The sequence below is a fragment of the Vidua chalybeata genome, chromosome Z (assembly GCF_026979565.1).
Source record: "Vidua chalybeata isolate OUT-0048 chromosome Z, bVidCha1 merged haplotype, whole genome shotgun sequence".
NCBI classification, from domain to species: domain Eukaryota; kingdom Metazoa; phylum Chordata; class Aves; order Passeriformes; family Viduidae; genus Vidua; species Vidua chalybeata.
The window spans coordinates 52,257,466-52,280,345 of record NC_071570.1 but is presented as its reverse complement, the minus strand read 5'-3'; the positions used below and the strand labels follow the sequence as shown (position 1 = coordinate 52,280,345).

General features: G+C 37.4%; 1 protein-coding gene across 3 annotated transcripts; it reads right to left on the bottom strand.

Annotated features, from left to right (window-relative positions):
- Window positions 1-537: 537 nt before the first annotated feature.
- On the bottom strand, window positions 538-22,806 carry SMC2 (structural maintenance of chromosomes 2). 3 transcript variants are annotated; one of them, XM_053968907.1, is made up of 25 exons: window positions 22,221-22,806; window positions 21,393-21,649; window positions 20,340-20,489; window positions 19,639-19,761; window positions 18,684-18,722; window positions 18,392-18,502; window positions 18,155-18,199; window positions 17,366-17,599; window positions 16,568-16,717; window positions 15,654-15,887; window positions 14,686-14,845; window positions 12,054-12,171; window positions 11,213-11,351; window positions 10,847-10,966; window positions 10,324-10,528; window positions 9,614-9,749; window positions 8,529-8,653; window positions 7,527-7,720; window positions 7,112-7,255; window positions 6,667-6,861; window positions 5,910-6,110; window positions 5,013-5,129; window positions 3,569-3,729; window positions 2,152-2,299; window positions 538-1,212 (listed from the first exon to the last, which is right to left on the bottom strand). In XM_053968907.1, the coding sequence occupies exons 2-25, from the start codon at window positions 21,558-21,560 to the stop codon at window positions 988-990; spliced, it is 3,642 nt and encodes a 1,213-aa protein (XP_053824882.1). In that variant the 5' UTR covers window positions 21,561-21,649; window positions 22,221-22,806; the 3' UTR covers window positions 538-987. The 3 variants fall into 3 exon arrangements, with proteins under 3 accessions (XP_053824882.1, XP_053824883.1, XP_053824884.1); XM_053968908.1 differs by having other exon boundaries at window positions 21,393-21,646; XM_053968909.1 differs by lacking the exon at window positions 10,847-10,966.
- Between the last annotated feature and the right edge of the window lie 74 nt (window positions 22,807-22,880).

Here is a 22,880-nt window from a genome sequence, read left to right as displayed (position 1 = left end):
AGGCAGGGTTAGGACATGTGTCTGTATTACAGACACATTCTTTTGCATTTATGATATATACAGTCTTGTATGTGTTATATATACATGGTAGATGAGGCCATGAGATTGAAAACTTACTAAAATAATATTCAAGAACTTAAATATTTCCAAATTGTTCCAGACATGCACACATTTCCCCCCAGTGCTACCTCAGTTAGATGTACTTTTCTAAACAGTATTCAGAAAGGAAGAAAAAGAAGGGACACAAATGAGGTAAGCAGAGGACAGCACACAAACCTCACCAAGTGGCAGAAGCATCATCTGGCAAGGGAAATCCTGTCAGACCATACACCCACCATACAGAGATCATGCATGGGTCCTGTACTGTGGTGAGCAGAGACCTAGTCTACAGTGCTATGATAAAGCTGGTTTGGACTTAAGGCCCATAGACATTTCTGGCCAGTGAAAGCAGCAGGCTACATTCAGGTAAGAATGTGAAAACTGAGAAAGGGTTCAATTCCTCAAACTTTGAGGAAGGAAAGCACACACACAACCAGGTTGTGTTATATTTTATCTTTAATAAAAACAACTAAAAATTGTAAAAACAGCTTGGGAATTAGTTGTTGAGGACTGCTTTTCTCCCTAACAAACAATTACATACCAATGACACTTTTCTGTGGAATTTGACAACAGGCAAGGAAGACTGTTACTACACTTTGCAATAGGTCTTCTGAATAGAACACTGGTAGTTGAATCAGCTTTTCCTCATCTAAAGGCTTTAAGTTTACAAAGCTACTGCTTATATACATTTTTGTGTAAATGTTACAGAGAAATGACAGGAATTATGGCACACCATAAAGATCAAAATTTTCCAGCTTACTTAATAGAACAGGCTGTTACAGACTATTTTGTATTAATTTCAGTTCTTAATAGAATGCAGATATGAACTAACACATTAAAACACATTATAAAAACATAAGGAAGCAACAGGGAACATTTAACTTGTTACTAGACTTGTACAAGACCAGTGCTTCCCAACTCTGCAGGTCCAATGCTTCTCATACTGTTCTCCATAAAATTTTTTTTTTTGGAGGTTTCTTGCAGGCAGTCTCTTTTTTTCCTCCTTTGAGTTTGACTGTATCTTGCAATAGTGGATACACCATCCACAAACCTGGTCTTGTAGAGGACATTTGCATTGTTGAACATCCCATCCTTCAAGGACACCACAATAAACTAAAACAAACCAGAAACACTTAAAATAAATGTTGCTGTCCAAACAACACTAGAAAAGGCTTCCAAAGAGAGGACTCCTTTTCCTTAATTTGGCTAATACCTCAGTAATAATCTTAAAAAAGTATTTAAAACTAACCAAGGCCCAAGAGGTCCCAACAGAGGGACCTGTGCTACACAGGTCCCACTTTTTCTGTAAACCCACTTCTTTCATGTAAACCCACTTTTTCTGCAGCTAATGACACTCGTGTCCATATCCCAGCAGCTGGCCTGGGATACAGTCCACAATGCAGGATGCCTGTTTGTGTTGGAATAAAACACAGAAATAACTGTGCCACTAATTATGAAAGAATCTTCCCTAGTAGATTCGTACCTAGGATCTTACCTAGTCAAAAGATACTACTCAAATAATTTTGCAATACTTGTTCCCCTTACATAATTTGGAATGGTCAAGTCCTTACATCAAATAGAGACAGGTACTGCCTTTTTTTCATGTGCAGGTCACAATGATACAGAGATCCTTTCCAGTACTGCCTGACTTATTTCAATAGGGTCAACATGAAATATCTTGAACCTCAAGTTAAATATCTCTAGGAAAAAGAATTCAGGATGTTATCATGCCTGAAATTGAGCGTACCACAGATACTCCTCCCTCTTGCTCCATTTTAAGCAGTGCAGCAACAACATTCAAGTTTCACAACTGCCGTTATCAGTCTAGCTTTCAGTTGAAACAACTCAGAAATACAACACACATCCATAGAATAAAAGGGGTAAACAGTTCAGAGTCGTCAGTGCCAAACTGCCTTTGTAAATAATGGAACTCTTAGCAATCTGGCCTGGTGGAAGGTGTCCCTGCCCGTGGTCAGGGGATTGATCTAGATGGTCTTTAAGGCCCCTTCCAATCCGAACCATTCTATTACCACAATAATTTCAAGATCATACCTGAGAGTGTCTGAAATGAGTTTGAAGCATCTGCCCAATATTCTGGGTATGAGACAGATCAAGGGCTGCATCCACTTCATCCAAGATGTAAACTGGGGCAGGCCTGAAGAGGAGCATGGCTAATATCAAGGATAAGGCCACCAATGATCTAGTATGGAGACAAGAAAATTATGATTTAGTCTTATCTGATGGGCTCTGGCTTTTGAAAACAGTTGTTGAAAGGCAATGAAGGTGGTAAAGGGCCTGGATCACAAGTCTGATGAGGAGCAGGTACTGGTGTTGTTTAGCCTGGAGAGAAGGGGGCCCAGGAGGGGCCTTATTGCTCTCCACAGAAAGGAAGGTGTAACCAGGTGGGGATTGGCCTCTTCTCCCAGGTAACAAGACAGGCCAAGGGAAAATGGCCTTAAGTTACATCAGGGTAGGTTTAGACTGGATATCACGAAAAATTTCTTCACTGAAATGGTTATCAAGGATTTGAATGGGCAACTCAGCCCATGGAAGTGCTTGAGTCAGCACTCATGGAGAGATTTAGAAGGATATGTAGATGTGGGGTTTAATGACATGGTTTAATGGTGGACCTGGCAGTTAATGGTTGAACTTGATGATCTTAAGAGAGTTTGTCCAACCTAAATGTTTCTATGATTCTAAAATAGTCCCTCAAAAACACATTACTGCTATGGTTCTGAAGAGATGGAATGGTAGTTTCCCCATTTCAAAACATGAAGTCTTCTGTCAGAAACAGCAAATATTACTTCTTCTTATTGGAAGATCACATTAGTTGGGTGATGATATTTGAAATTATGCTGTTGTTCAATTTCCAGTTCTGAGTTTTGCAGTGTTTTTCCACATCTTGTTCTTCAAGTATTCTGTCCTTAGGACAGAATATGACAGAGTTCTGTATCTCTGTCTCACCTCTTCCCAAATTCTGTTTCTGGTTTTCAGCTTGTAAAGACCTTTTTTTTCCTTAGAAGTTGCAAAGAAGCACATGCCCTACACAGTAGCCATAAACACTGGAGAAGGAAACTGTTGCCATGACACTACCTTTATACCAGGGAAATACTTGCCTATATAGATTTTTGTGGTTACAAGTCAAGGAGAGGAGCATTTAATTCAAGGTTACGTTAGTACTACCTAACGTAGTGGTAGTACTAAATGGTGGTTTTCTCGCCATTCAATTCTTTTTTTTCGCCACTTCTGTGTGACGGGAGTAAAATCTTGTTTGTTATCTTATACTAAGTAAAGCATTGTTCTAAGTCAGAATATAGTAATAGCGCTTCCAATATTGAGCCCATTTGGAAGGAAGCAGAGTCCCTGACTTGACAAGGAAAAGATTCATTTTTTGCTTTTCAGAACTTTAATTAGTTAGACATATCAATTACATACAAAATGACAATGGAAAATAAATTAATTCACCAACCTTTGTCCTCCACTAAGTTCTGTTAAGTTTTCCTTCCAGGTCTTTCCTAAGCCAACTCTGAACTCCATACCAACAAAGACATTGTTACTTTTACAGGGTGCTAGCATAGCTCTGGCTCCAGGTAGGAGTGTTGAGAAAATGGAACCAAAGTCTTCATTGACCTAGAAGTCAGACCACAAAAGATGTATAAGTGTGCTCTGGGATCAAGAGCACAAAGAGTGAAAAACTTAGTGATGAGCAGCACAACACTCGAGACATCTTTCCCAGTTCAACATGGTGACTTCCCATGTCACATACAGGACAGTGAGAAAACATTAGCTTTTACTTTTTCTGTACTGAAGAGAGAAGCAACACCAAAGGATATATGACACCTCATACTAAGCATTTTAGAAGGATCCAATGAAAGACATATTGGAAGGCTTCTTTATGCTATCAGCCAGGGAAATTATTATGGCCCTAACTCAGATTTATAAACTGGCAAATTGTAATTTCCATTTCAATTAATGGACTACTAAAAGTACAAGCACCATGTAAGACATATATGCTGGCATCCTCCCTACTCTTCTTCTTCCCAGGTTTACTTAAGCAATGTCCAGGTATGGGATGGGATGCAACTTTGTAAATGTAGATTAAAATTTCCTAGGTTTAGGAATTTAACCAAAAACACTCTTATTCCGCCATGCATGATGCTTTTGCATTACAGCTCACTAATTTCTGCCAAACACAATTTTTACAATGAAAAAGGTACCACTTTGTCAGTGATATTCTAAGTACAGGCAGGATAATTAATATTTAAATAGATACTTCATCTATGTGCAATTTAATCTTGGTTAAAATCAATTTTCTCAAAGGCCAAAAAACACAAGTTCTGCTGGTACAGCAGAAAATAAAGTGTCAGAAGATTTCCATGTAGAAAGGGATAATTTTATACTTTTGTTATAATTCATTATATGAGAGACCTGGTAAAAAGGCAGAGTGCCTAGGTAACAGAAACATAAATCAGACATTGCTCTACCCCAGTATTATGTATCCTGACAGTAACAGAAGCAGTACCCCAGGTCCACAGCCTCGCACTGTAGAGGGCAACATAGTAGCAGAAAATTTTTACTCTAGTAAGATACTGGTTTAAGAAAAGAAAAAACACCAAAAATAAAACTTGGCTGTATTTCAATATGCCTTAACCTCATGAAATGTTTGTGGACCCTAAAAGGGAATGAGAAAGTAGTTTTTCAGGTTTAAATGGACCTTTACAATTCTCAAAGAATTCATGTCTTATTCTCAAAAGTGGGAATAAACAGGAGAAATAAAGTGGTTATTTTTAAATATAGGTCAGGGATATTAGTTCTGAAAATAGACTTTTTTTCCTAAGGAAATATGCAAAACAGTAATCTAAGGTAAATATGATTCTCAGCTAAACCATGAAGATAAATTTCAAGTGTCATACCTTTTTCCAAGCAATATCTAAAGCTTGTTTTTTCTTCATGTCAAGCTCTTCAATAACTGCGAGAATTTTTATCTTGTCATTCTCTACAATTCTTTTTTTCTTCATTAAGTCATTGTACTGGTGCAAGGAGAAGAAAAGATTGATTTCAATGAACTTTGTGCTCAAATGCATTTTGTGCTAATCTTACAGCTTCACTGTATCATTGTGTAGCAATGAAATAGTAATTAACCACAAGATTAAAATCCAGTGCATTCATTTAGCTGCATGAGGGATGTAAATTTTGGGATTATTTGCAAATTAAAGCATCAGAATTTTCAACAATCAGCAAGGGGGAAGGATGACATTGCTCTAAAAGTTGCACTTCCCAAGTTAATCATGTTTCATTTGCTTTTCCATAGAAGAAAGGATAGTTCTGGAGGCTGATGGAAGAAACAGTACTGGAGAAGCTGAAGGATAAAATCAGTGGGCAGTTTTCAGAAAATCCTGGAATAGCCTGAAAATACAGATTAATTCAAGACAACCTTGCTACACCATCAAGCTTTAAGATGAATATATTTTCGGTCTGCAACTTTTAATTCAGTGTTTAGATCTCAGATACTCTAATGGACATCACAAAGCTTGCTAATGCTTCAGTTTAGGATGAACTGGGGTAGGAAGGATTAAAATAGTATTTTTTACCATCCAAAGTCACGAATATGAGTAACGTAAAAACCTGGCGCGCCAGTGAATGTAAGATTAGTATGAAAGAACCAGCAAAAGGTTTAGTTTTATTTTTGGTGCATTGAGAAATAGAGCACATGAAAACATAAAGCTACATTTTATATATCGGTATGTATTGTATATATACCATATGACCAGCCTGCTCAATCTTTATAGATTAAAGCATAGAATGTTTACCCTTTCCTCTGCATCAGAAAGCATGTTCATAGCTCTCATGTTCACATTCCTTCCCATCTTCTCTTTATGCTCCTGCAATTTCTGCAGCTTCTCACTTGCTTCTTTAGGGTTGCAACTTTTGAAATCATAGGCTGTGTTTGGCTGGCCAAAGAGTGGTTTGTCTGAAGCTATCCACTTATATTCTTTCAACATTTTGGCCACCTTTAAACAAAAAGTTATGTTGAGGCTTTTTCCTCACCCTTCTCAAATGTGAACTAAAAATTAAAACAAACAAACAAAAAAAAAAAACCCCACCTATATTCTGAAATTACCACATTAATTCTTCTACCCCAATGCAGCAAAGGTACATATCTTTACAATGCTTTGTGTGATTTCCTTCACTGTGGACAAACAAAGCATTTAAGGTAGCTTTCATGTACATCTTACTTACGTACTTCAAGCACATTTTTTTCTACATCTGAGCTATACCAATGTCACTACATCTTGGAATTACTTTCTTTAATTAGTTATCTAATTTGTCCATACAGTCAGAATGTTCTTACTGATCACTTTCTCACCATGATCTACTCCCTGTTAGTCCATACAGATAATCTCTTTTACAATGTACAATTTCCACTCCCTCTTCCTCCAATAAAAATTTTACATTGAGAGCTGCAAATATGACAGTGCTTAAAAGAAAAGGGCTATTTCCTTTGCATGTGGCAAGGGAATAACCATTCTTGGTCACAATGTAAAGAAAAGCACAATTTAAAAATACCTTGGCACCAGCATCAGCAGCCTCTTGTTGACGTTTGGTGATGCTGTGTTCTAATTCTTTAACCTTAAGCTGTAATTCATTATTTTGTTCTCTGTATTTTACCATCTCTGCAGATTTATCTTTAATTGCATTATCATGTAATGCAATTACTTCCTTTTGCTTGGCAAGCTCCTTCTGTGCTTTTTCTACAGATTCCTGAAAAAGCAAATCAGCAGACATTTATTGGCCTCTTTTAACACTGGCATTAAAGCCTCATTAGAACTGACACAGCAAGAAGAAAAAAATCACATGTGAAAGTGAAGCAAAAAGAAAAAACACTACCTAGGCTGATTGAGTGTAGTAAGTGAATCTGCAGAAAAAAATACACATTATAAAGTGAGGATCAGAGGATCACACAGAGTAAGATCAAAATGGATAATGAAACCCAGTATTTATTCACTTTTACCTCTGTTTTAGCCACTTCAGCCACCAGAGCATCAACTTGATCCTGGTAGGATTTGATTGCTTCCTCTGCAGCTGTTATCTGTTGTTTATAGGAGGCCTGCTCTTGTTTCAGTTCTTCAAGTTCCAGAACTAAAGCTTTGACTTCCTAAAGAGATGTTTTTCAATTTATTAGTTATACTTAAATGGAAAGAATTAAGATTCAGTTTGATTTAGTAAATGCTGTAGAAGATTAACACACCCATTCTTGAGCAAGACTGCAATCCCACAAAATAAAGAAAGAAAATACAAAAAACCTCAGCACAGTAATATATTAAGTCCCAAAACTGAGAGTATTAAAACCTCAGAAAAATCATACGTTCTAATTTTTGCAGCCACTTTTAACATTAAGAGAACTGCCAACAGAAGTGAAGTTTTACCTGCTGCATGTCTTTTATTTTTTTGCTTGAAGTGTCTGCCTTTTTCTTGGCATTGTCTAGTTTCTGCTCCGCATCTTTCCGCTCTTTTAGACATTCTGCTTCTGCATTTTTGATTTTATTCTCTAATTCCTTGTATTTTTTTTCTGCTTTCTTTTTGGTCTCTTCAGTTTTGTTTAATGTCTCTTCACAAGATGCTGAATCAAGAAGTAGAGTACTGAGATTGATCGCTGTTCTCATCTTTAAATTTACACCCTAAATGCCAACTGAAATAAATCTCTGCCCCCAACAGGAAATAAGTGTTTGAGCACTCACTAGTTGCTGAAGTCAGATATTTCAATGATTATTCTAAGACTGTGTGCTTTTGCTATCAGTTATTGGTAGGGGACCAAACAGCCATTATGAAAAGATGACCATTTTTTTTGATAGAGGGAAGAATGTCAAGTCACAGGATCAAGAAGTAATTAATCAGATGGCTATCTAACAAGATATCATTGCATCCCTGGAATACAACATCGAGATATGTATCACTTCTGGCCATTTTTTAGAAGTTTTACTCGTTGGTGCATTTTGTGCAATTTTGTCTTTCCTTAGCTATATGAAACACTATTTCTTTCCAATGCTTTCTTGTTATGCAAACTATATTACTAACTTTAAGTATCTACAGAAACAGATGGCTTGAAAAAAACAATTACACAAATATGGGATTAAATCAATTTTTAAATTTTCCTGCAAAGACATATTTTCCTTTATTACAAAGTATATAAAAAACATTCAATAAGAGTATAACCTTTACTACACGAGAATGACCATCTTTAAGTGAATCAGCTCTATGCAAGTATACTGTGATTCTGTGCTTGTTACGTGTTCTAAAATATAAAGCTATTATTTTTAAAGTGAAAAGTACTTCTTTCTTAAATAAAGAATGTGTAACTCAAACAGCCTGATATCCATCTCATTCTCAGCAATTAAGTTTTCAGGTAACAGTAAGAACACATTTGTCACCAATGGTTTTCTTCAGGGCAGTCAGCTCTTCCTCTTGTTTGTGGTAAGCACTTTGACAAAGCCTCTTGTGCAGTAGCTCTGCTTCCTCAGACTTCATCTCCCATTGCTGCTTCAGTTGCTGATACCTTTGGAGACAGTAGTGACACACATTGCTATATGGAAGGGTACCCAGCATCTCACTTTCAAAGCTGAAGTAAGTAGATGAATATCTATATTCCATTTCTCACGTGAGATACAGTGATGACAGTACAGCAAATAAGCTTAAATGAATGAAAATCTGACATAATTGCTTTAATAATAATTGTGAGGTTTATAGGCATGTAAGTTATTATATATGTAGCTTCTGCTATTTAGCCCTGATCTGACCTATTAAAACAAATGTAACTTTTTTCCCAATTGGCATCATGACAGATGTTAGGGCGAAGAATTAAAGAAAAGATATTAAAAGCAGAAGTTCCTTCCTCTTCTTGGTGATATTTCTGGAAGTCTACTGCAGCTCAAAATAAATCCAGCTGGTAGGTAGCATGTTATGCAATGCTATTTCCTTATGGCATTTTTGCAGAACTGACTAAACATTTTTTTTTGTTCCATCTTTTAATATGGTATTCAGTAACTGAGTAGCTGAAAATCAAATATACTTAATATTATTTAATTTAAATGCTTACAGCAGTATCACTCAGATAGTTGTTTTTAACATCTTTTTATTTTCTTGTGAGAAAAATTAGACTGACCACAAATTGGAATTCTGTACAGGTGTTAAAAATATATCTGGAACAGATCCATTCTTCAATGGACTTAATGAAAATTCAGCCAATTTCAATTAGATACCAATGTGTACCCTTTTTTTTTTTTTCCTTGCTCTGTATTATCCAAAACAAAATGGTTTTGTATGTGTTTTTTAAAAAACTGAATTTGCTTTTTGATTACTGAACTTACTAATTATATTGGGAGGAGGGAAAGGAAGGAAATTACTTTCTGCATATTACATTCTCAAAAGGCCTATGGCCTCCCAAAAGAACTCATTACATTAAATTTACTCAGTCACATTAAGAGAAATTATACACATTGTATAGTGTAAACCTTACCTTTCAGCAACCGTCTTCAAGCTTGCCAACTCATTCTCTACAGCTCCAAGTTCAGATTCCTTTTTCTTGAGTTCTATTTCAACATCTTTCATTTCTTGAAGTTTAGACAATATTGGTGCAGCCTGTGAGGATGCACCTGTTCAATGAAAAAATTTAAAAGCCAGGCTGATTGGAATTAGACCAGTGGATTCACCACTGGTAATTGCAAATTCTAAACATTAATAATGAGGCAGGCTGATGATTTATTTTAGTTGAGAAACAACTTTAGCTAGGCTAAAGCTAGAGTTTTCAGGAAAGAAAGACTACCTCATCTGTTAACAGAACATAGTTCTGCAGTCTTTGAATACTACACATGCATATCTTACGCAAACAGCTAGCTTTCCATAATTTATGAAATTATCGCAAACCAATGATGAATTACTTCAAAAAGTGCTTGAATTCCAAGCACTTCTGCTTCCAAGAGGATTATACAGGCTAATAAGATTTAAGTATTTAAAATCTAAATTACTTTATGTGAAGTTTGTAATCAATTTTTTCTTAAACTAATTAATATTATTTCAGCTGAAGACAACTTTAGCTCAAATACATTATTTCCAGTATGTATCTAAGTAAAAAGGTTACTGTAAATTTTTATAAAAAATATGCAAGAGCAGTAAACATATTAACAGACACAATATTATTAGTATTATATGAATAGAACCAGCAATTGCCTCCATGCAGAGTTCCTTGGGGATCAAACACATCTCCATCAAGAGTAACACTTCGTGTCATTATCCTTTTGTCGAAAGTCACTTTCTTAGCATTATCCATGTTATTACAGACCAGTGTTGTTCCAAAGACGTATTCCATTGCTTTCTGCAGTTCAGATTCGTATCCAATTAGAGAAAGGGCTAAATGCAAGTTAGCATGCCCAGCCTAGAAATCAAACAAAATGCAATTAGTATGCCTTAAGTTATAAAAAGTTTTAAATTTAATTTCTGTCTTTTGTTGATAATAACTCTTCCAAAAGTATCATCACATTTTAAAACTATTTCAGTTACAAGTGGAATAATTAATACCCATTTAAACCTCACAAAATTGAAAGGACACAAAGAAAAACAAAATCAATACATCCTCAAACCCAGTGCAAATTCCTATTATAATAACCATTAAGAATCTCAAGTTCTTAGTACAGAAATAAAATTAAAATGGGACAGAAGCAATATAGGGTAAAGAGTGTATTTATTTACATACCAGGCTTTGGGCCAACTTGACTATGTCTTCTTGAACACACCTGGCTGAAATTTTGTTTAAGGGAATGATGGTGTATCGATGCTTTAGTTCACCCTTCTCTAAAAGCTTTTTGCCAGTAACCTCAAATGAAATATAGTTACAAAGCATACCTTGAGTACACAAGTAATTTTGTAAAGTAAGACAACAGGGCATTGGAAGAAGAACACATTGTTGCCATCAACTATGCATGCCTTTCTTGACCCAATTAAAACATGTATAGGGTCCAAACCCCTCTCAAGCATTCAGTAACAAGGCACATGCTTGCCAACCCAAATCATACAACCGCATCTCAGAATTTAGAGTTCTGTACTAATGAAATAAACTTACTTCTGTGTCCACAATAATGTTATAGAGTTTCCCTCCAGCCACCGCTTCCAGGGCTTTGGCATTGGATAGATCTTTCACGGTGATAAGAGACACAACAGGGCCTTTCACATGGTTTGGATTCCAATTTTTTTCTGGATGTCTTAAAATAAATATAAATTATGACTGCGAATCATGTTTGTTTTTCTCTCACACATCCTTAAAAAATTTATATTTAAAACCCATGATGTTTATTGTTCTTGTATAAGCAATTCTAAATTCTGTCAGAAAAAGAACCCCACGAAAAAATGGCTAAATTAAATACTCCACAGGAAGAGATTCAACAATAAAGCGTCAGTTACATATGATTCAGTTACATAGTCATTAAAAGAATGTAATTCCTGATTTATTTCCATATTTTTTCAATGGATTTTTCCAATGGGCTCTGTTATTACCACAGCTATAGGAGTGTGTTCAGCCTATTACACAAAAAATTAAACCTGGGAATACAGATATTTGGCTGGAGTTGACCTCCAAAAAGCAAGTCGACTTCTGTCCACAGGCAGGAATCAATGATTACATATTTCCCAGTTTAGACCTTTGAATTGTATGGCTTTAGCTACTGAACTTATGACTTGGAAACACCATCAGACAAAACTTTTAAATTCTTGTGACTTAGATAAGATTATAAAATCTCCTGACTTTTCCTCTCACATTCCCCTTCACTTTGCAGCATGGGTAAGACAGTGATTATTCACTGGCAGTAAGAAAAAGACAGCAAAAGCTAAGACATTGGTAGAATTATGTGGTAAAAGGCCCCCAAAAGCCCTTTGAAACATCTTTCAGGATCACACTGAGATCTTACTTGTATGTAAACTGTAGATGAGGAAATTTTGCCATTAAATTTTCACTCAGTTCTCTTAGCCGGCTGATATCAGAAATCAATGCCTTCTTTTTTGCTAGGAGGGCTTCTCCTTTTTCTTCTTCAGAGTTGAACACAAACAGTAGACATATATCCAGAACAGAGAAACCTATTAGCTTAAAAATTGGTATCCTACACTGCTTATCTACATATATGTAGAGAAGACTTTTTTAAATTATCTGTAAATTTTCAGACTAAATAAATTAATACCATCATGACACCAAACATGCAAAGAAAAAGCTTAAAGAGTTAAGTAACTAAAGGTTAATCTGGAATATCAGCTAACAGTAGTGTCTGAAACAAATGTTACCTGGCATAAGAAACAAACTCTAAGTAGTGTTTTAGGTACAGAAACCCAGGAAGTAATAGGGGTCTTGGTATCTTTTACCATATAAATTTTAGCTGGAATTTAATTGTGCCATCAAACTTCAAAATGTTCAGCCCAACGTTGATATAATCAAATTATTTTAAGCTGCTGTCTGTGAAAGTTTAAGAGTTTGCAGAGTTTACATCAGAGGAATTTATGCATGAAAGCAGTGTACTTGATTTTTTATTTCCCTCCTGCACAGGAGTTGGGTGAGATGTCCAACAGCAGCTCTCATAGTGCTGTTCTTTGTGTTTCTACTGAAAAAGCATAGATGTAATACAGTTTTGGCTACTGCTAAGAATGGTGGCACAGCACCAAGGCTGTCCCTCCAGTCCCTCTTCCAAAAGCCAGTAGGCTGTGAGTGGGCAACAGGTTGGGAGGGGACATAGACAGGATATGGGGTCCAACAGGTATTCCGTACTATTATGAAGGTGTGCTCATCAGTAAAAGCTAAGAGAAAGGATGAGGGAAGGGAGCATCTATTATTAAGGCCTTTGTCTTCCAAAACAGCCTTCCAAAACAGCATACTGAGGTCCTACTTCACAGGAAGTGGCTGAACAATGCCTTCTAATTCCTGATGGGAAGCAGAGAATAAATTATTTTGTTTTCCTTTGTTTCTGCATCCTCCAGCCAGCTCCAAGACAGACCTGCCACCGGCCAAGGCCAAGATCATCACTGATGGTAGTGAAACCTCTGGAATAACATATTATGGAAGGGGGAAAAAAGGCCAAACCTATCTGCAGTGGCTGGAAAGAGGAGTGACAATATGTGAGGGGAACAGTCCTGCAGATACCAAGGCCAGTGAAGGACAGGGAGGAGGTGCTCCAAGCACTGGAACTGAGATTCTCCTGCAGCCTCTGGTGCAAACCATGCTGAGGTAGCAACACGGATCATGGAGGTCCACAGTGTATCCACCTGTAGCCTGTGGAAACCAACACTGGAGCAGGGTCCTGTCAGGATCTGCAGACCCATGAACAGATGAGCCCATGCTGGAGCAGGTTTACTGGCAGGATGTGTGACCCCCAAGGGGACCCACACTGCAGTAGCCTGTTTCTGAGGGACTGCACTCCATGAAAGGGACCCGTGCTGGAGGCCATGAGAAGGATTCACAGTTGAGAAATTCAAGGAGGACTGCCTCCCTCGAGGAAAAACCCCATGGTGGAGCAGGGGAAGGGTGTGAGTGAGAGTGACCCTGAGCAGGAAGGAGGGGCAGAGACAACATCTGAGGAACTGACTGCAGCCCCCATTCCCTATCTCCCTGCACCACTCATGGAGAGGAGGTACAGAAAATCAGAAACAAAATAGAGCCTGGGAAATTAAGTTAAATTGATTTCCCCAAGTCAAAAGTCTATTTTGCCCATGACAGTATTTGTCAAGTGATCTCTCCCTGTCCTCATCTCAACCCATGAGCTTTTGCAGTATATCATCTCCTTGTCCTGGCTTGTAAGATAAGCATATATTCTATTTGCCATCTGTTGGGCAGCTTTCTTATCTTTTCCAAGAACAATGTCTCCCGCCGGGGAGATGTCTTCTGTTAATGGGCCATTGAATGGCTCACTGCATGACTGATAAAGTTACATCATCCCATTGTGAGATGCTCTACCCAGAGGGAGGAGCCAAGCATCCCTACCTGCACAAAATCAGCATTTCTTGAGACAGCAACTCAGCCTCTTCACTGGATTCCCAGAGGAAGACCAGGCCCATCTACTCTATCACCAGACCTTCAGAGAAAACTACACCCTTCTACTGGATCATCGCTTCAGCAGCATTTCATCTGCCACTCCAGGAGCAGAAGGAGCAACCACCATTTAACTGGACTATCACTAACACCGTGACTCCTCAGGGAGTCAAGTTTCTGACTCTATGAGTAGTTTCATTTGTACTAATTACTTTTTTTTTTTCTAATTTATTTTTTTTCCTAGTAAATAACTGTTATTCCCATTCCCATATCTTTGCCTGAGAGCCTTTTTATTTTGAAATTGTGGTAGTTTGGAGGGAGGGGGTTTACATTTTCCATTTCATGGGAGGCCCTTGCCTTCCTTCACAGACTCCTGTCTTTTCAAACAAAGACACTCCTCTGTCTAGTTAAGAAGGGGTGTGACAGAACACCTTTGGCAAACACCTGGCATCAAATCAGGGTCAACTCATGACACTTCCATACTCCTTTGCAGATTGCCCCAAAATTATGCATCAGAAGTCTGTACAGACCTGAATAGTTCAGCTCCTTCATTTGCTTCTCTAGGGTTATTTTCATTTTTTCGACAGCTTCGAATGTATTTCGGTCTTTCTTGTAGCCTTCATCCATCTTTTTAACATCAGCTTCTTTTGCCTTTAATTCTTTTTGTGCATAATTCAATTTCATTTGAGCCTGTAAGAAGTAAGCAAATATGGAACCAGATCTTCAAAGACAAACTTGCAGGTGCAAATTTAAAACACTTGCACTATCAAGCTGCCCGTGAAATTTATGAAATTTTCCACTGGTTGCAGATATGACAAAAACCAGCCTTGGCTTTTGAAAATAATGGCACAGGTTATTTGGAAACAAAACCACAGGTCTTGTATTTAACTATGGTAACATATTAGAACATGAATAAACTCTGAGAAGAAACAAACTAATTTAAGGTGGGATATAGCTGTCCTTATTACTCTATGGAGAAGAATTTCTCTGTAAGTGAGACAAGGAAAGTGAACTTTGGAAATTTAAACTCCACTATCAGAACTACCACAGCAGAGATCTTCTATCTTAAGACAAATCAAGCATCATCTCAGTCACGTGATGAGCATACAATTTAACTAAGGAGAAAATAGTTTCTTCTAAACTCTCCATTTCAAAATCACAGGCATCTTTATTTTGATTCCATTAAGTTTAACTGCCAAAATCTCTTTGATTGTACACCATGAACAACAGTCCTCATTTTTTCCTATTCAATACTATTGATCATTTGAGTACAGTGAATCCTTTATATCTCAAATGCCAGTTTCTAATACTTCCTTGCAGCAATGCTACAGTATTTTCCTGTGCAAGGATATTTAGTTTATATTTTATCAAAAAGTTCGTTTAATGCATATGCCAAAATATAAAATATCTTGCATAGATATTCTGCACCTTTTTTCGTTGATCTTTCAATTTTCAAAAGCATGAAGGCAGGTCTGACACAGGCAGAGGTTTTTCTTACCTGTTTAGCATCTGTTAGTGCTTGGCTAATTTCATTTTTGCAGATCATCATCTGTCCTGAAAGAGTAGCTTCTTCACCATCCTTATTGCTGGACAGGCCAGCAGATACAGCATTAAAATGCTGTTGTGCTGCAGCTAAAGCACGTGCATCTTTTTCACTTTCTTCCAATAAAACATTTAGTTCTTTCTCTAGATTCTTTACTTCTTTCTCCTTTGACACTAATGCTTTAGAATCCTTCAGCAAAACAAAACAAAACAAAAAAAAAAAAGAGAACTTAAGAGAACTTGAGTCTATTACTTTAAAATTCATGTTGTTTAGCTGAGGAGCAACAAGTAGTTTCATCAACTAAATATCTATGACCCTTTGTCAGATTTTGTGATCTTGCAATATGTCTTTGTATGTTTTCAAATGTGTTACTTGCCCCATGAGTGTACTGAATATCTACAGAGAGATGAAATGCAGGAAGTAGTAACAACTGCCCAGGAACTAGGAGAATTATCTCTCTCTTCCTAATATCTAAAAAAATGATCCTCCTGCATAACAAAACATTGATTGTCAAAAATATGCAAGGCAGAGATTTCCTATTTAACATTAAGAGTAAATGTCCAGAAAGCATAATAGTTTGAAGCTACAGAGACCTCTGCTGAGCTTAAGAGAAAATCTGGAACCATGAGGAGTTGCACTTTATTTGTATTTACAACATATCTTTTTCCAAAGAGAACCTACTACTTATGCTGAACAAATTAAACAATGCCCTTAACATTTGTCTCTGCTTTAATGTAATTCTTGCCAATCACAGGATTCTTTATACCATAACAGGAAAGAAAAAACCAGCTATTCCCACAATCTGAATTAATTTAGTATGTAAAGAAAATTATATATAAATATATATAATATATATATAAATATCTTACCTTCTGCATACGTGTTACCAATTCCTTATGCTTAACCTCTTCACCTTTTAAGTTTTGCTTCTTGAGATCAAGAGCACTTCGTGCTTTTGTATTAACTCTTTGATTTGCTGAAAGAGTAGCTTCTAGTTCATGGAGTTTACCACCAACTTCCTACAATCAGTAATAAAGGAAATTTAATTTAGCCTGTGACACCAACGCAGTATTTGTAATACTTCGTCTTCTGTTCAGAGCTTTTTGTAGAAGGAAATCTGACCAGGCAGGCAGTAGTCTCCAATACAAAAGGTCAGACCATCTCCACCTCTGAAATCCAACTTAACTAGAATGTATTATTGAAGACCCACACCACTCCATAAGATGGGACACTGTCCCTGTATAGAAGGTGGATTTAGACATCCAAAGACTCTATGGGCCATCCTGTATGTCATTAAATTTACTGCCCCCAAAATCGAAGTCAATACTGATTACTGCCAACAAAACCTTGCTTACTTTTCTTTTGAGGCATCAACAAAAAGGGAGAAAAAAGCCTCTGGCAAAACTTACTGTTGAATGCATAGAGTAAAAACATGAAGTCAAACAGGTTTTATGCTTCAGTTATTTTTCATTTGCATTTCAGACAAAAAAAAACAAACAACTTTAAATGGATGTCTTCTAGATAAAACCGACAATAAACAATGCATAACCTAAGCTACACACCAGAAGATAAAAATTCAACGGTATATTATCTATAAAAATAATTCCAGTATCTTAAAATTCTTGGTATGCAGGTATTCAGAGGAGTACAACTCTGTTTTCATTTACCTTGTCCTTTTCCTTTTCCATATCCGCTATGTCTTCATTAAGCTGTTTTAACTTCTGTTCAATTTCAGCCCTTGATTCCTGAAACTTCTTGACATTAGATTGCATTTCCTTCAGCATATCAGTGGAGGATACCTTTGTTTCTTCAGCCAGAACAAACTGATAAGCTACACAAAAACGGCTTAAATGTTCTACTTCTCGTACTATTTTTTGGTATTCTAGGTAGGATGCTCGTTCCTGAAGAGAGACACACACACACACACACACAAAAAAAAAATAAAAAAAAAACACACAAAAAAACACACAAAAAATAAACCCTCTAAATTTTGATAGAAAAACCAAGTTACATAAGACTACTACAGAAATCTTTTAAGCACTTCTAAACATCAGTATAAATACAAATACATCAGTATTTGTAAGTAAGAGGATGAGAGGATGGATTCTTCATGTTATTCTCAGCTAAAATAATATTCATATAAAAATAATATTCATATAACTGATTGCACACCAGAAATACCACTTGATTTAGTTTTTTAAGAACTAAGAAAAATTTAAATCTATTTTTATCTAGTTCTCTTGTTTTCTTCCTTCTCTCTCTAGGATTTCCTGGAAGTCCAAAATGTCACATTCTCTGTATCTGGAAATATGACAAAATTCTTTCCCTTACAAGACTCTGCAGTGCTTGAAAACATACTATTGTTTTAGTCAAAACTTAGTGGTTCAGGGTAGTTGTGAAAGTATTTTTTCAGTACTTGAAGGACCTACCCTACCACCCTTCTAATTTTTCCATACCTCTTTCAGTTTCTGTAAAGTTGGACTGATCTCCTCATTTAAGACCTGAAACACATAACAGAAGATTTATATTTTGATTTTACTGAACTCTAAAATTTAAACATGTCTAGGCATGGATATCTAGTTCCAGGTGCAGAAACGAAATATTCTAGAACATTGTACAAAGTCAACATTGAACTAGTTGTTCAGTAACCTTTAACAAACATGAAAGAAAGTCTACTTTACAACACATAGTACCATTTGAATGTTTTTCAGTTTGGATTCCTTCTTCTCTATGGTTTTCTGGACAGTTATTTTCTTGCACTCATACATCCTAGTTCCAGCTGCTTCTTCAATCATAGCTAAAATCTAAAATAAAGCAATGCAAAAAACTTTGATGTTTCTTCTAATGTTAGGTTGGTTCAAGTAAACCGAGTAACTCATTTCCCTCCAAATTTATTTTTGTTGTCCCCCTCCCAACATATAGATTCTTATAATTCAAATCAGTTCAGTAAAACTTCAGACAAAAACACTCCCACAACTTTCCTACCTCTGGTGGCTTCATATTTAAAACTTTGGTAATTTGTCCCTGGTGACAGAAAGATAAATCAAGATCAGTGGTTGTGTATCATGAAGTAGTAAAAAGAAAAACCAAAACCTCAAACCTGCATTCACTTTTATACATTGTATTACAAGTTCAAGTAGTTTAAAAATTTTTTTTGCTACAACAATAATCTAGTTTACTTAATTGTTTTGCTCTTCAAAGTTCAAATAAGTCACACTTTCAGGTAATATACTTGAAGTGGCCCTTACATTGTATCTTAGGCTAATCCTCCACAGTTCTTATTACATCTTAAAGGAGTAATTAAAATATTTTTCCTAGAGTCTTACTGGGTTGCTGATGTTGAATAAGCTCCGAATCATAAACCAGCTTTATTGGTCATGTAGCTCATACATAACAGGTAGAAAGAGAGTACATACAAAACTGTTCCCATCTTTAACATCCACTTGGGACAGTTACATTTCAAACAATAAATCTTGCTCTGTTTTATTATTCCTTGCAAATATTTCAGGGATTTGCCTAGTCCCTTACAGTCTTTGCAATTTGTCAACTTCCTTTTGATAATTGTGACTTAAGAAGGTACATAACTTCATTCAAGATGCTGTCTAACATAGAGCACAAATAATAGCAAATAAAACCCACCATTTTATAATATTTATAAAAGCAATACCTATCTGTTAAGGAGAAAAAAAATAGAAAATAAAATGAGAACATACTTTGGGAAAGTTTTGCTAACAGGAGGGCTACATGAGGTCTTGTGCTACAAGATGTGTTTTAGGGTCAAACTACGCTGTACTGGAAATATTAACGACTTAACAGAATTCATTTTTTCTTGATAAGATGCCACTCTGATTAGGAAATTAAGTGGTTTCTCACTATCACCTCATCTTAAATTTAGTGCAAGTTCTACTCTTTCTGAATTTTATAAAGGTGCACACAATACCTGCATAATGAGGAAGTGAGGATTATTGACATTGAGTCCAACGGAACAGAAGAGATCCTGCACATGACTGTTGGCAGCATTTACACCATTGATAAGATACTTACTTCTACCTCCCACAACAACCTAGAGAACAAAGATGAAAAATCTGCTAGGTGTTGTGAGAATATAAACTGCAATGACGAATAAAAAATACGAGCAAATCACACCTGTTATATCTTTGCATACGTATGTATGTGCAAACTATGCAGAACATCAAAACATAACTTGTTTGATACTTAAAATATTTAACTAAAATATAAGAAAGATTAGTCATTGAGGACAATATTGTCAAGAAACTTTCCAAAAACTCTACTTTTAAAAAACCAAACAATCAAAAAGTAATCAAAAACCAAAACACCAACATCTTCACCAGAAAAATAAAGGTTCCTTTGTTGGAGGCCAAATTTAACACAGAGTTCCGATATTAAGAGGAAAGATATGAAAGCAGAAAAAGCCGCAAGGTAGAAAATTTTAACTTGCTTTATGAAGACTTCTAGCTCGTACACTGGTAGTTTGTGTAACTAACTACACTATAGAAGCAACATAGAAACCTTGCCTCTACTGCAGAAACTCAGAAAATCACCCTTTTTTTCCCCTGACCACTCATAAGCATGGTAAAAATGTAAATAGGTTATGAAAAAATACAGATATTAAAGACTTACCTGCCTAGTCACAGTGATCTCATCATTAGCTTCAAATCCCAGTGGACTTTGACTTTTGTTTGAATTATCAAAGTTAATAGACACGGTTGCCTTTGTAATTCCAGCTTGCCCACTCTTATAAACTAGATCGTGCAAGTTGGAAGCTCGCACCTAAGTCCAGGGAAGAGATAAATACTTCTTTGAAAGAAATTAACATTTTAATTGTACTACTGTAGGTTTTGGAGAAATTAACAAAAAAACCCCAAAGATCTAGCTGCATATTTATGAGTTCATGTGAACTGGCACATGAGAGCTGCAAGGTGCTATCATTGTAAAACCACAAACAGCGTGCACCAGTCTAGTTTTACTTATCCAGATATAACTGCTTCTGCATGAGGCTCCTGACAAACACTGAATACATTTGTAAAAAAAGCCAGCTGACAGTAAATTTATTTAACAAACACTTATTTTTCACAATGCAGTTCACAGGAAAATGATGCAGAAAGTGTTCCTTGAAGGCCTGCTGGCTTTGTCTACAACTGGGGGAAGGTAGGGATGGGAAAGAAAGCAAATTTAAAACTCATCTTCAGACAGAGATTAAAACTGATGTCAAAGCACATATTTTTTAGTGAAAATAGAGCAGATATATTATCTCTTAAATAGCAGGCATCGCATGAAAACCACTTTTAAATTTTTTTCTGATGAACCAGGTAGCAGATTTTAAGACTCAATCCAGAATTGAAAACATTTATTACAAATTAGTAAATTAGTGTCTGTAGATGTAAAAATGACCTTTGGCTTGAAGTTGTTAACTTTTAAGTGGTTATTTCTAATCTATTGTTTTAAGCCACATACTTTGTGTAACTGTGTGGTACGTGGATGCAGCTGTAACTCAACCTTAATGTAAGACTGAACAACAATGAGACCCAGATTAATGCAATGAAAAATTTAAATAACGGAATTATTTCTTGCAAAGAAGTACCACTTCAGGTCTTCCGTGGGAGGTTACTCACTAGAGTGACATGAAAAGTTGCTAACAGAAGAAAGACTTCTCTTAAATGTCCCTCTCTTTACCTGTGACAGATTGTTGATTCCCAGCACAAAACAGATGGAGTCCAAGATATTGGATTTGCCACTACCATTCAAGCCAGTAATGGCATTGAATAACTGGTCAAAGTCATTAATTTCCGTCCTCTGAGCATAGGATTTAAAACCTTCAAGAACAATTGACTTAATGTACATCTTCTCAATGTTCCTAAAAAGTATTCCACGCAAAAGTATTCCTCTGTGAAGCACTGAGAAAGGTATCCAGATTATAATCCTATATACTTCTGAGTAAAGAAAAAAAAAAATCAAATGAATCATACTGCCAAACAAACAACTATACCTGAGAAAATGGAAAGAACACATGCCTATTACAACAAATATATCATGCATTTATAAACGAAAAAAGCCAAGTAAACCACAGATCCAGGCAGTATCCCAACTGTACTTCAGCATTTCTAAGGGACTTTACACAAAGTTTATCACGACACTTAGGTATAGACTCGCGGCAAAACCACGGTTTGTCGGAAAGCGAAGGGGAAGAGGCCGTAAGAGAAGGGGAAGAAAAGCCCCGGGTGTTTCAGAACCCGGCAAAACCTCCCTTTCCCGCTTGCAGAATTGCTGTACCTGTTCAGCCACACCGCCCGCGAGGGGCAAATCCCAGAGAAGCGGCAGCCTCGGCTTTGAGGCACCGCGAACAAGGACCCATCACAGCCCCATCCACAACCCTGCCGCCTTCATCGCGCTGCCCCCGCGGCCCCGCCCGTGATCCTGCTCCAGCGAGCCCTCCCTGCCGGCTCTGATGCTAAATCGGCCGCGGGCAGTCCTGCTTCCCTCCCCGGTCCCTCACTCGCTCACCCCCGTCCAAAGCTGCTCCTCGATGCCAGTGCCTCACTCGCTCCCCCCCGTCCGGGTCCGCTCCCCGATCCCCGGCAGGATCAAATTTTGGCGCCGAGCGTCGCAACCGTTATGGGAGGTGCCTGATGGCGGCCGCCCCGCTCCGTCAGCCCAGCCCTCCCTCCCCGGCGGGAGAGGGGCGGTGCTGAGCGGCGCCTGGCGCCTCCTGGGAAGGGGAGCACAGCTGGAACGCGGCCGGAAGGGACTGCGCGCACCCCAGGGCGGGCAGGCACGGCTACAAGAGGGCTCCTTTGGCTCTGACGGGAGCGGGAGCCGGCGGAAAATGGCGGGTGCCGGCCCAAGGAGGAAGAGCGGCCGAGGGCCTGTGGTCCCCGAGGGAGATGGGGGTGGACCGGAAGACAGTTGGGCGTTCCTGGGGAGTTCTGCACCGCGGCTGAGGAGCTTGAGCGTTAGCTCCGGGCTGCGGCGGAAAGTGTCTTTGTACCTCTCTGAAATTATATCAAATGAAGGAAGTGCTGTTCTGTACTTCCTACACGCATTCCTACTATGCCATCCCACCCCACTCCCTCCTCCCCAAAAAATAAAAACCCCAAGCGCCATTTATGCCTGTTCAAATCTATTGTTGTAATTTATACAGACATTCTTCCATTCGAGCAGAAT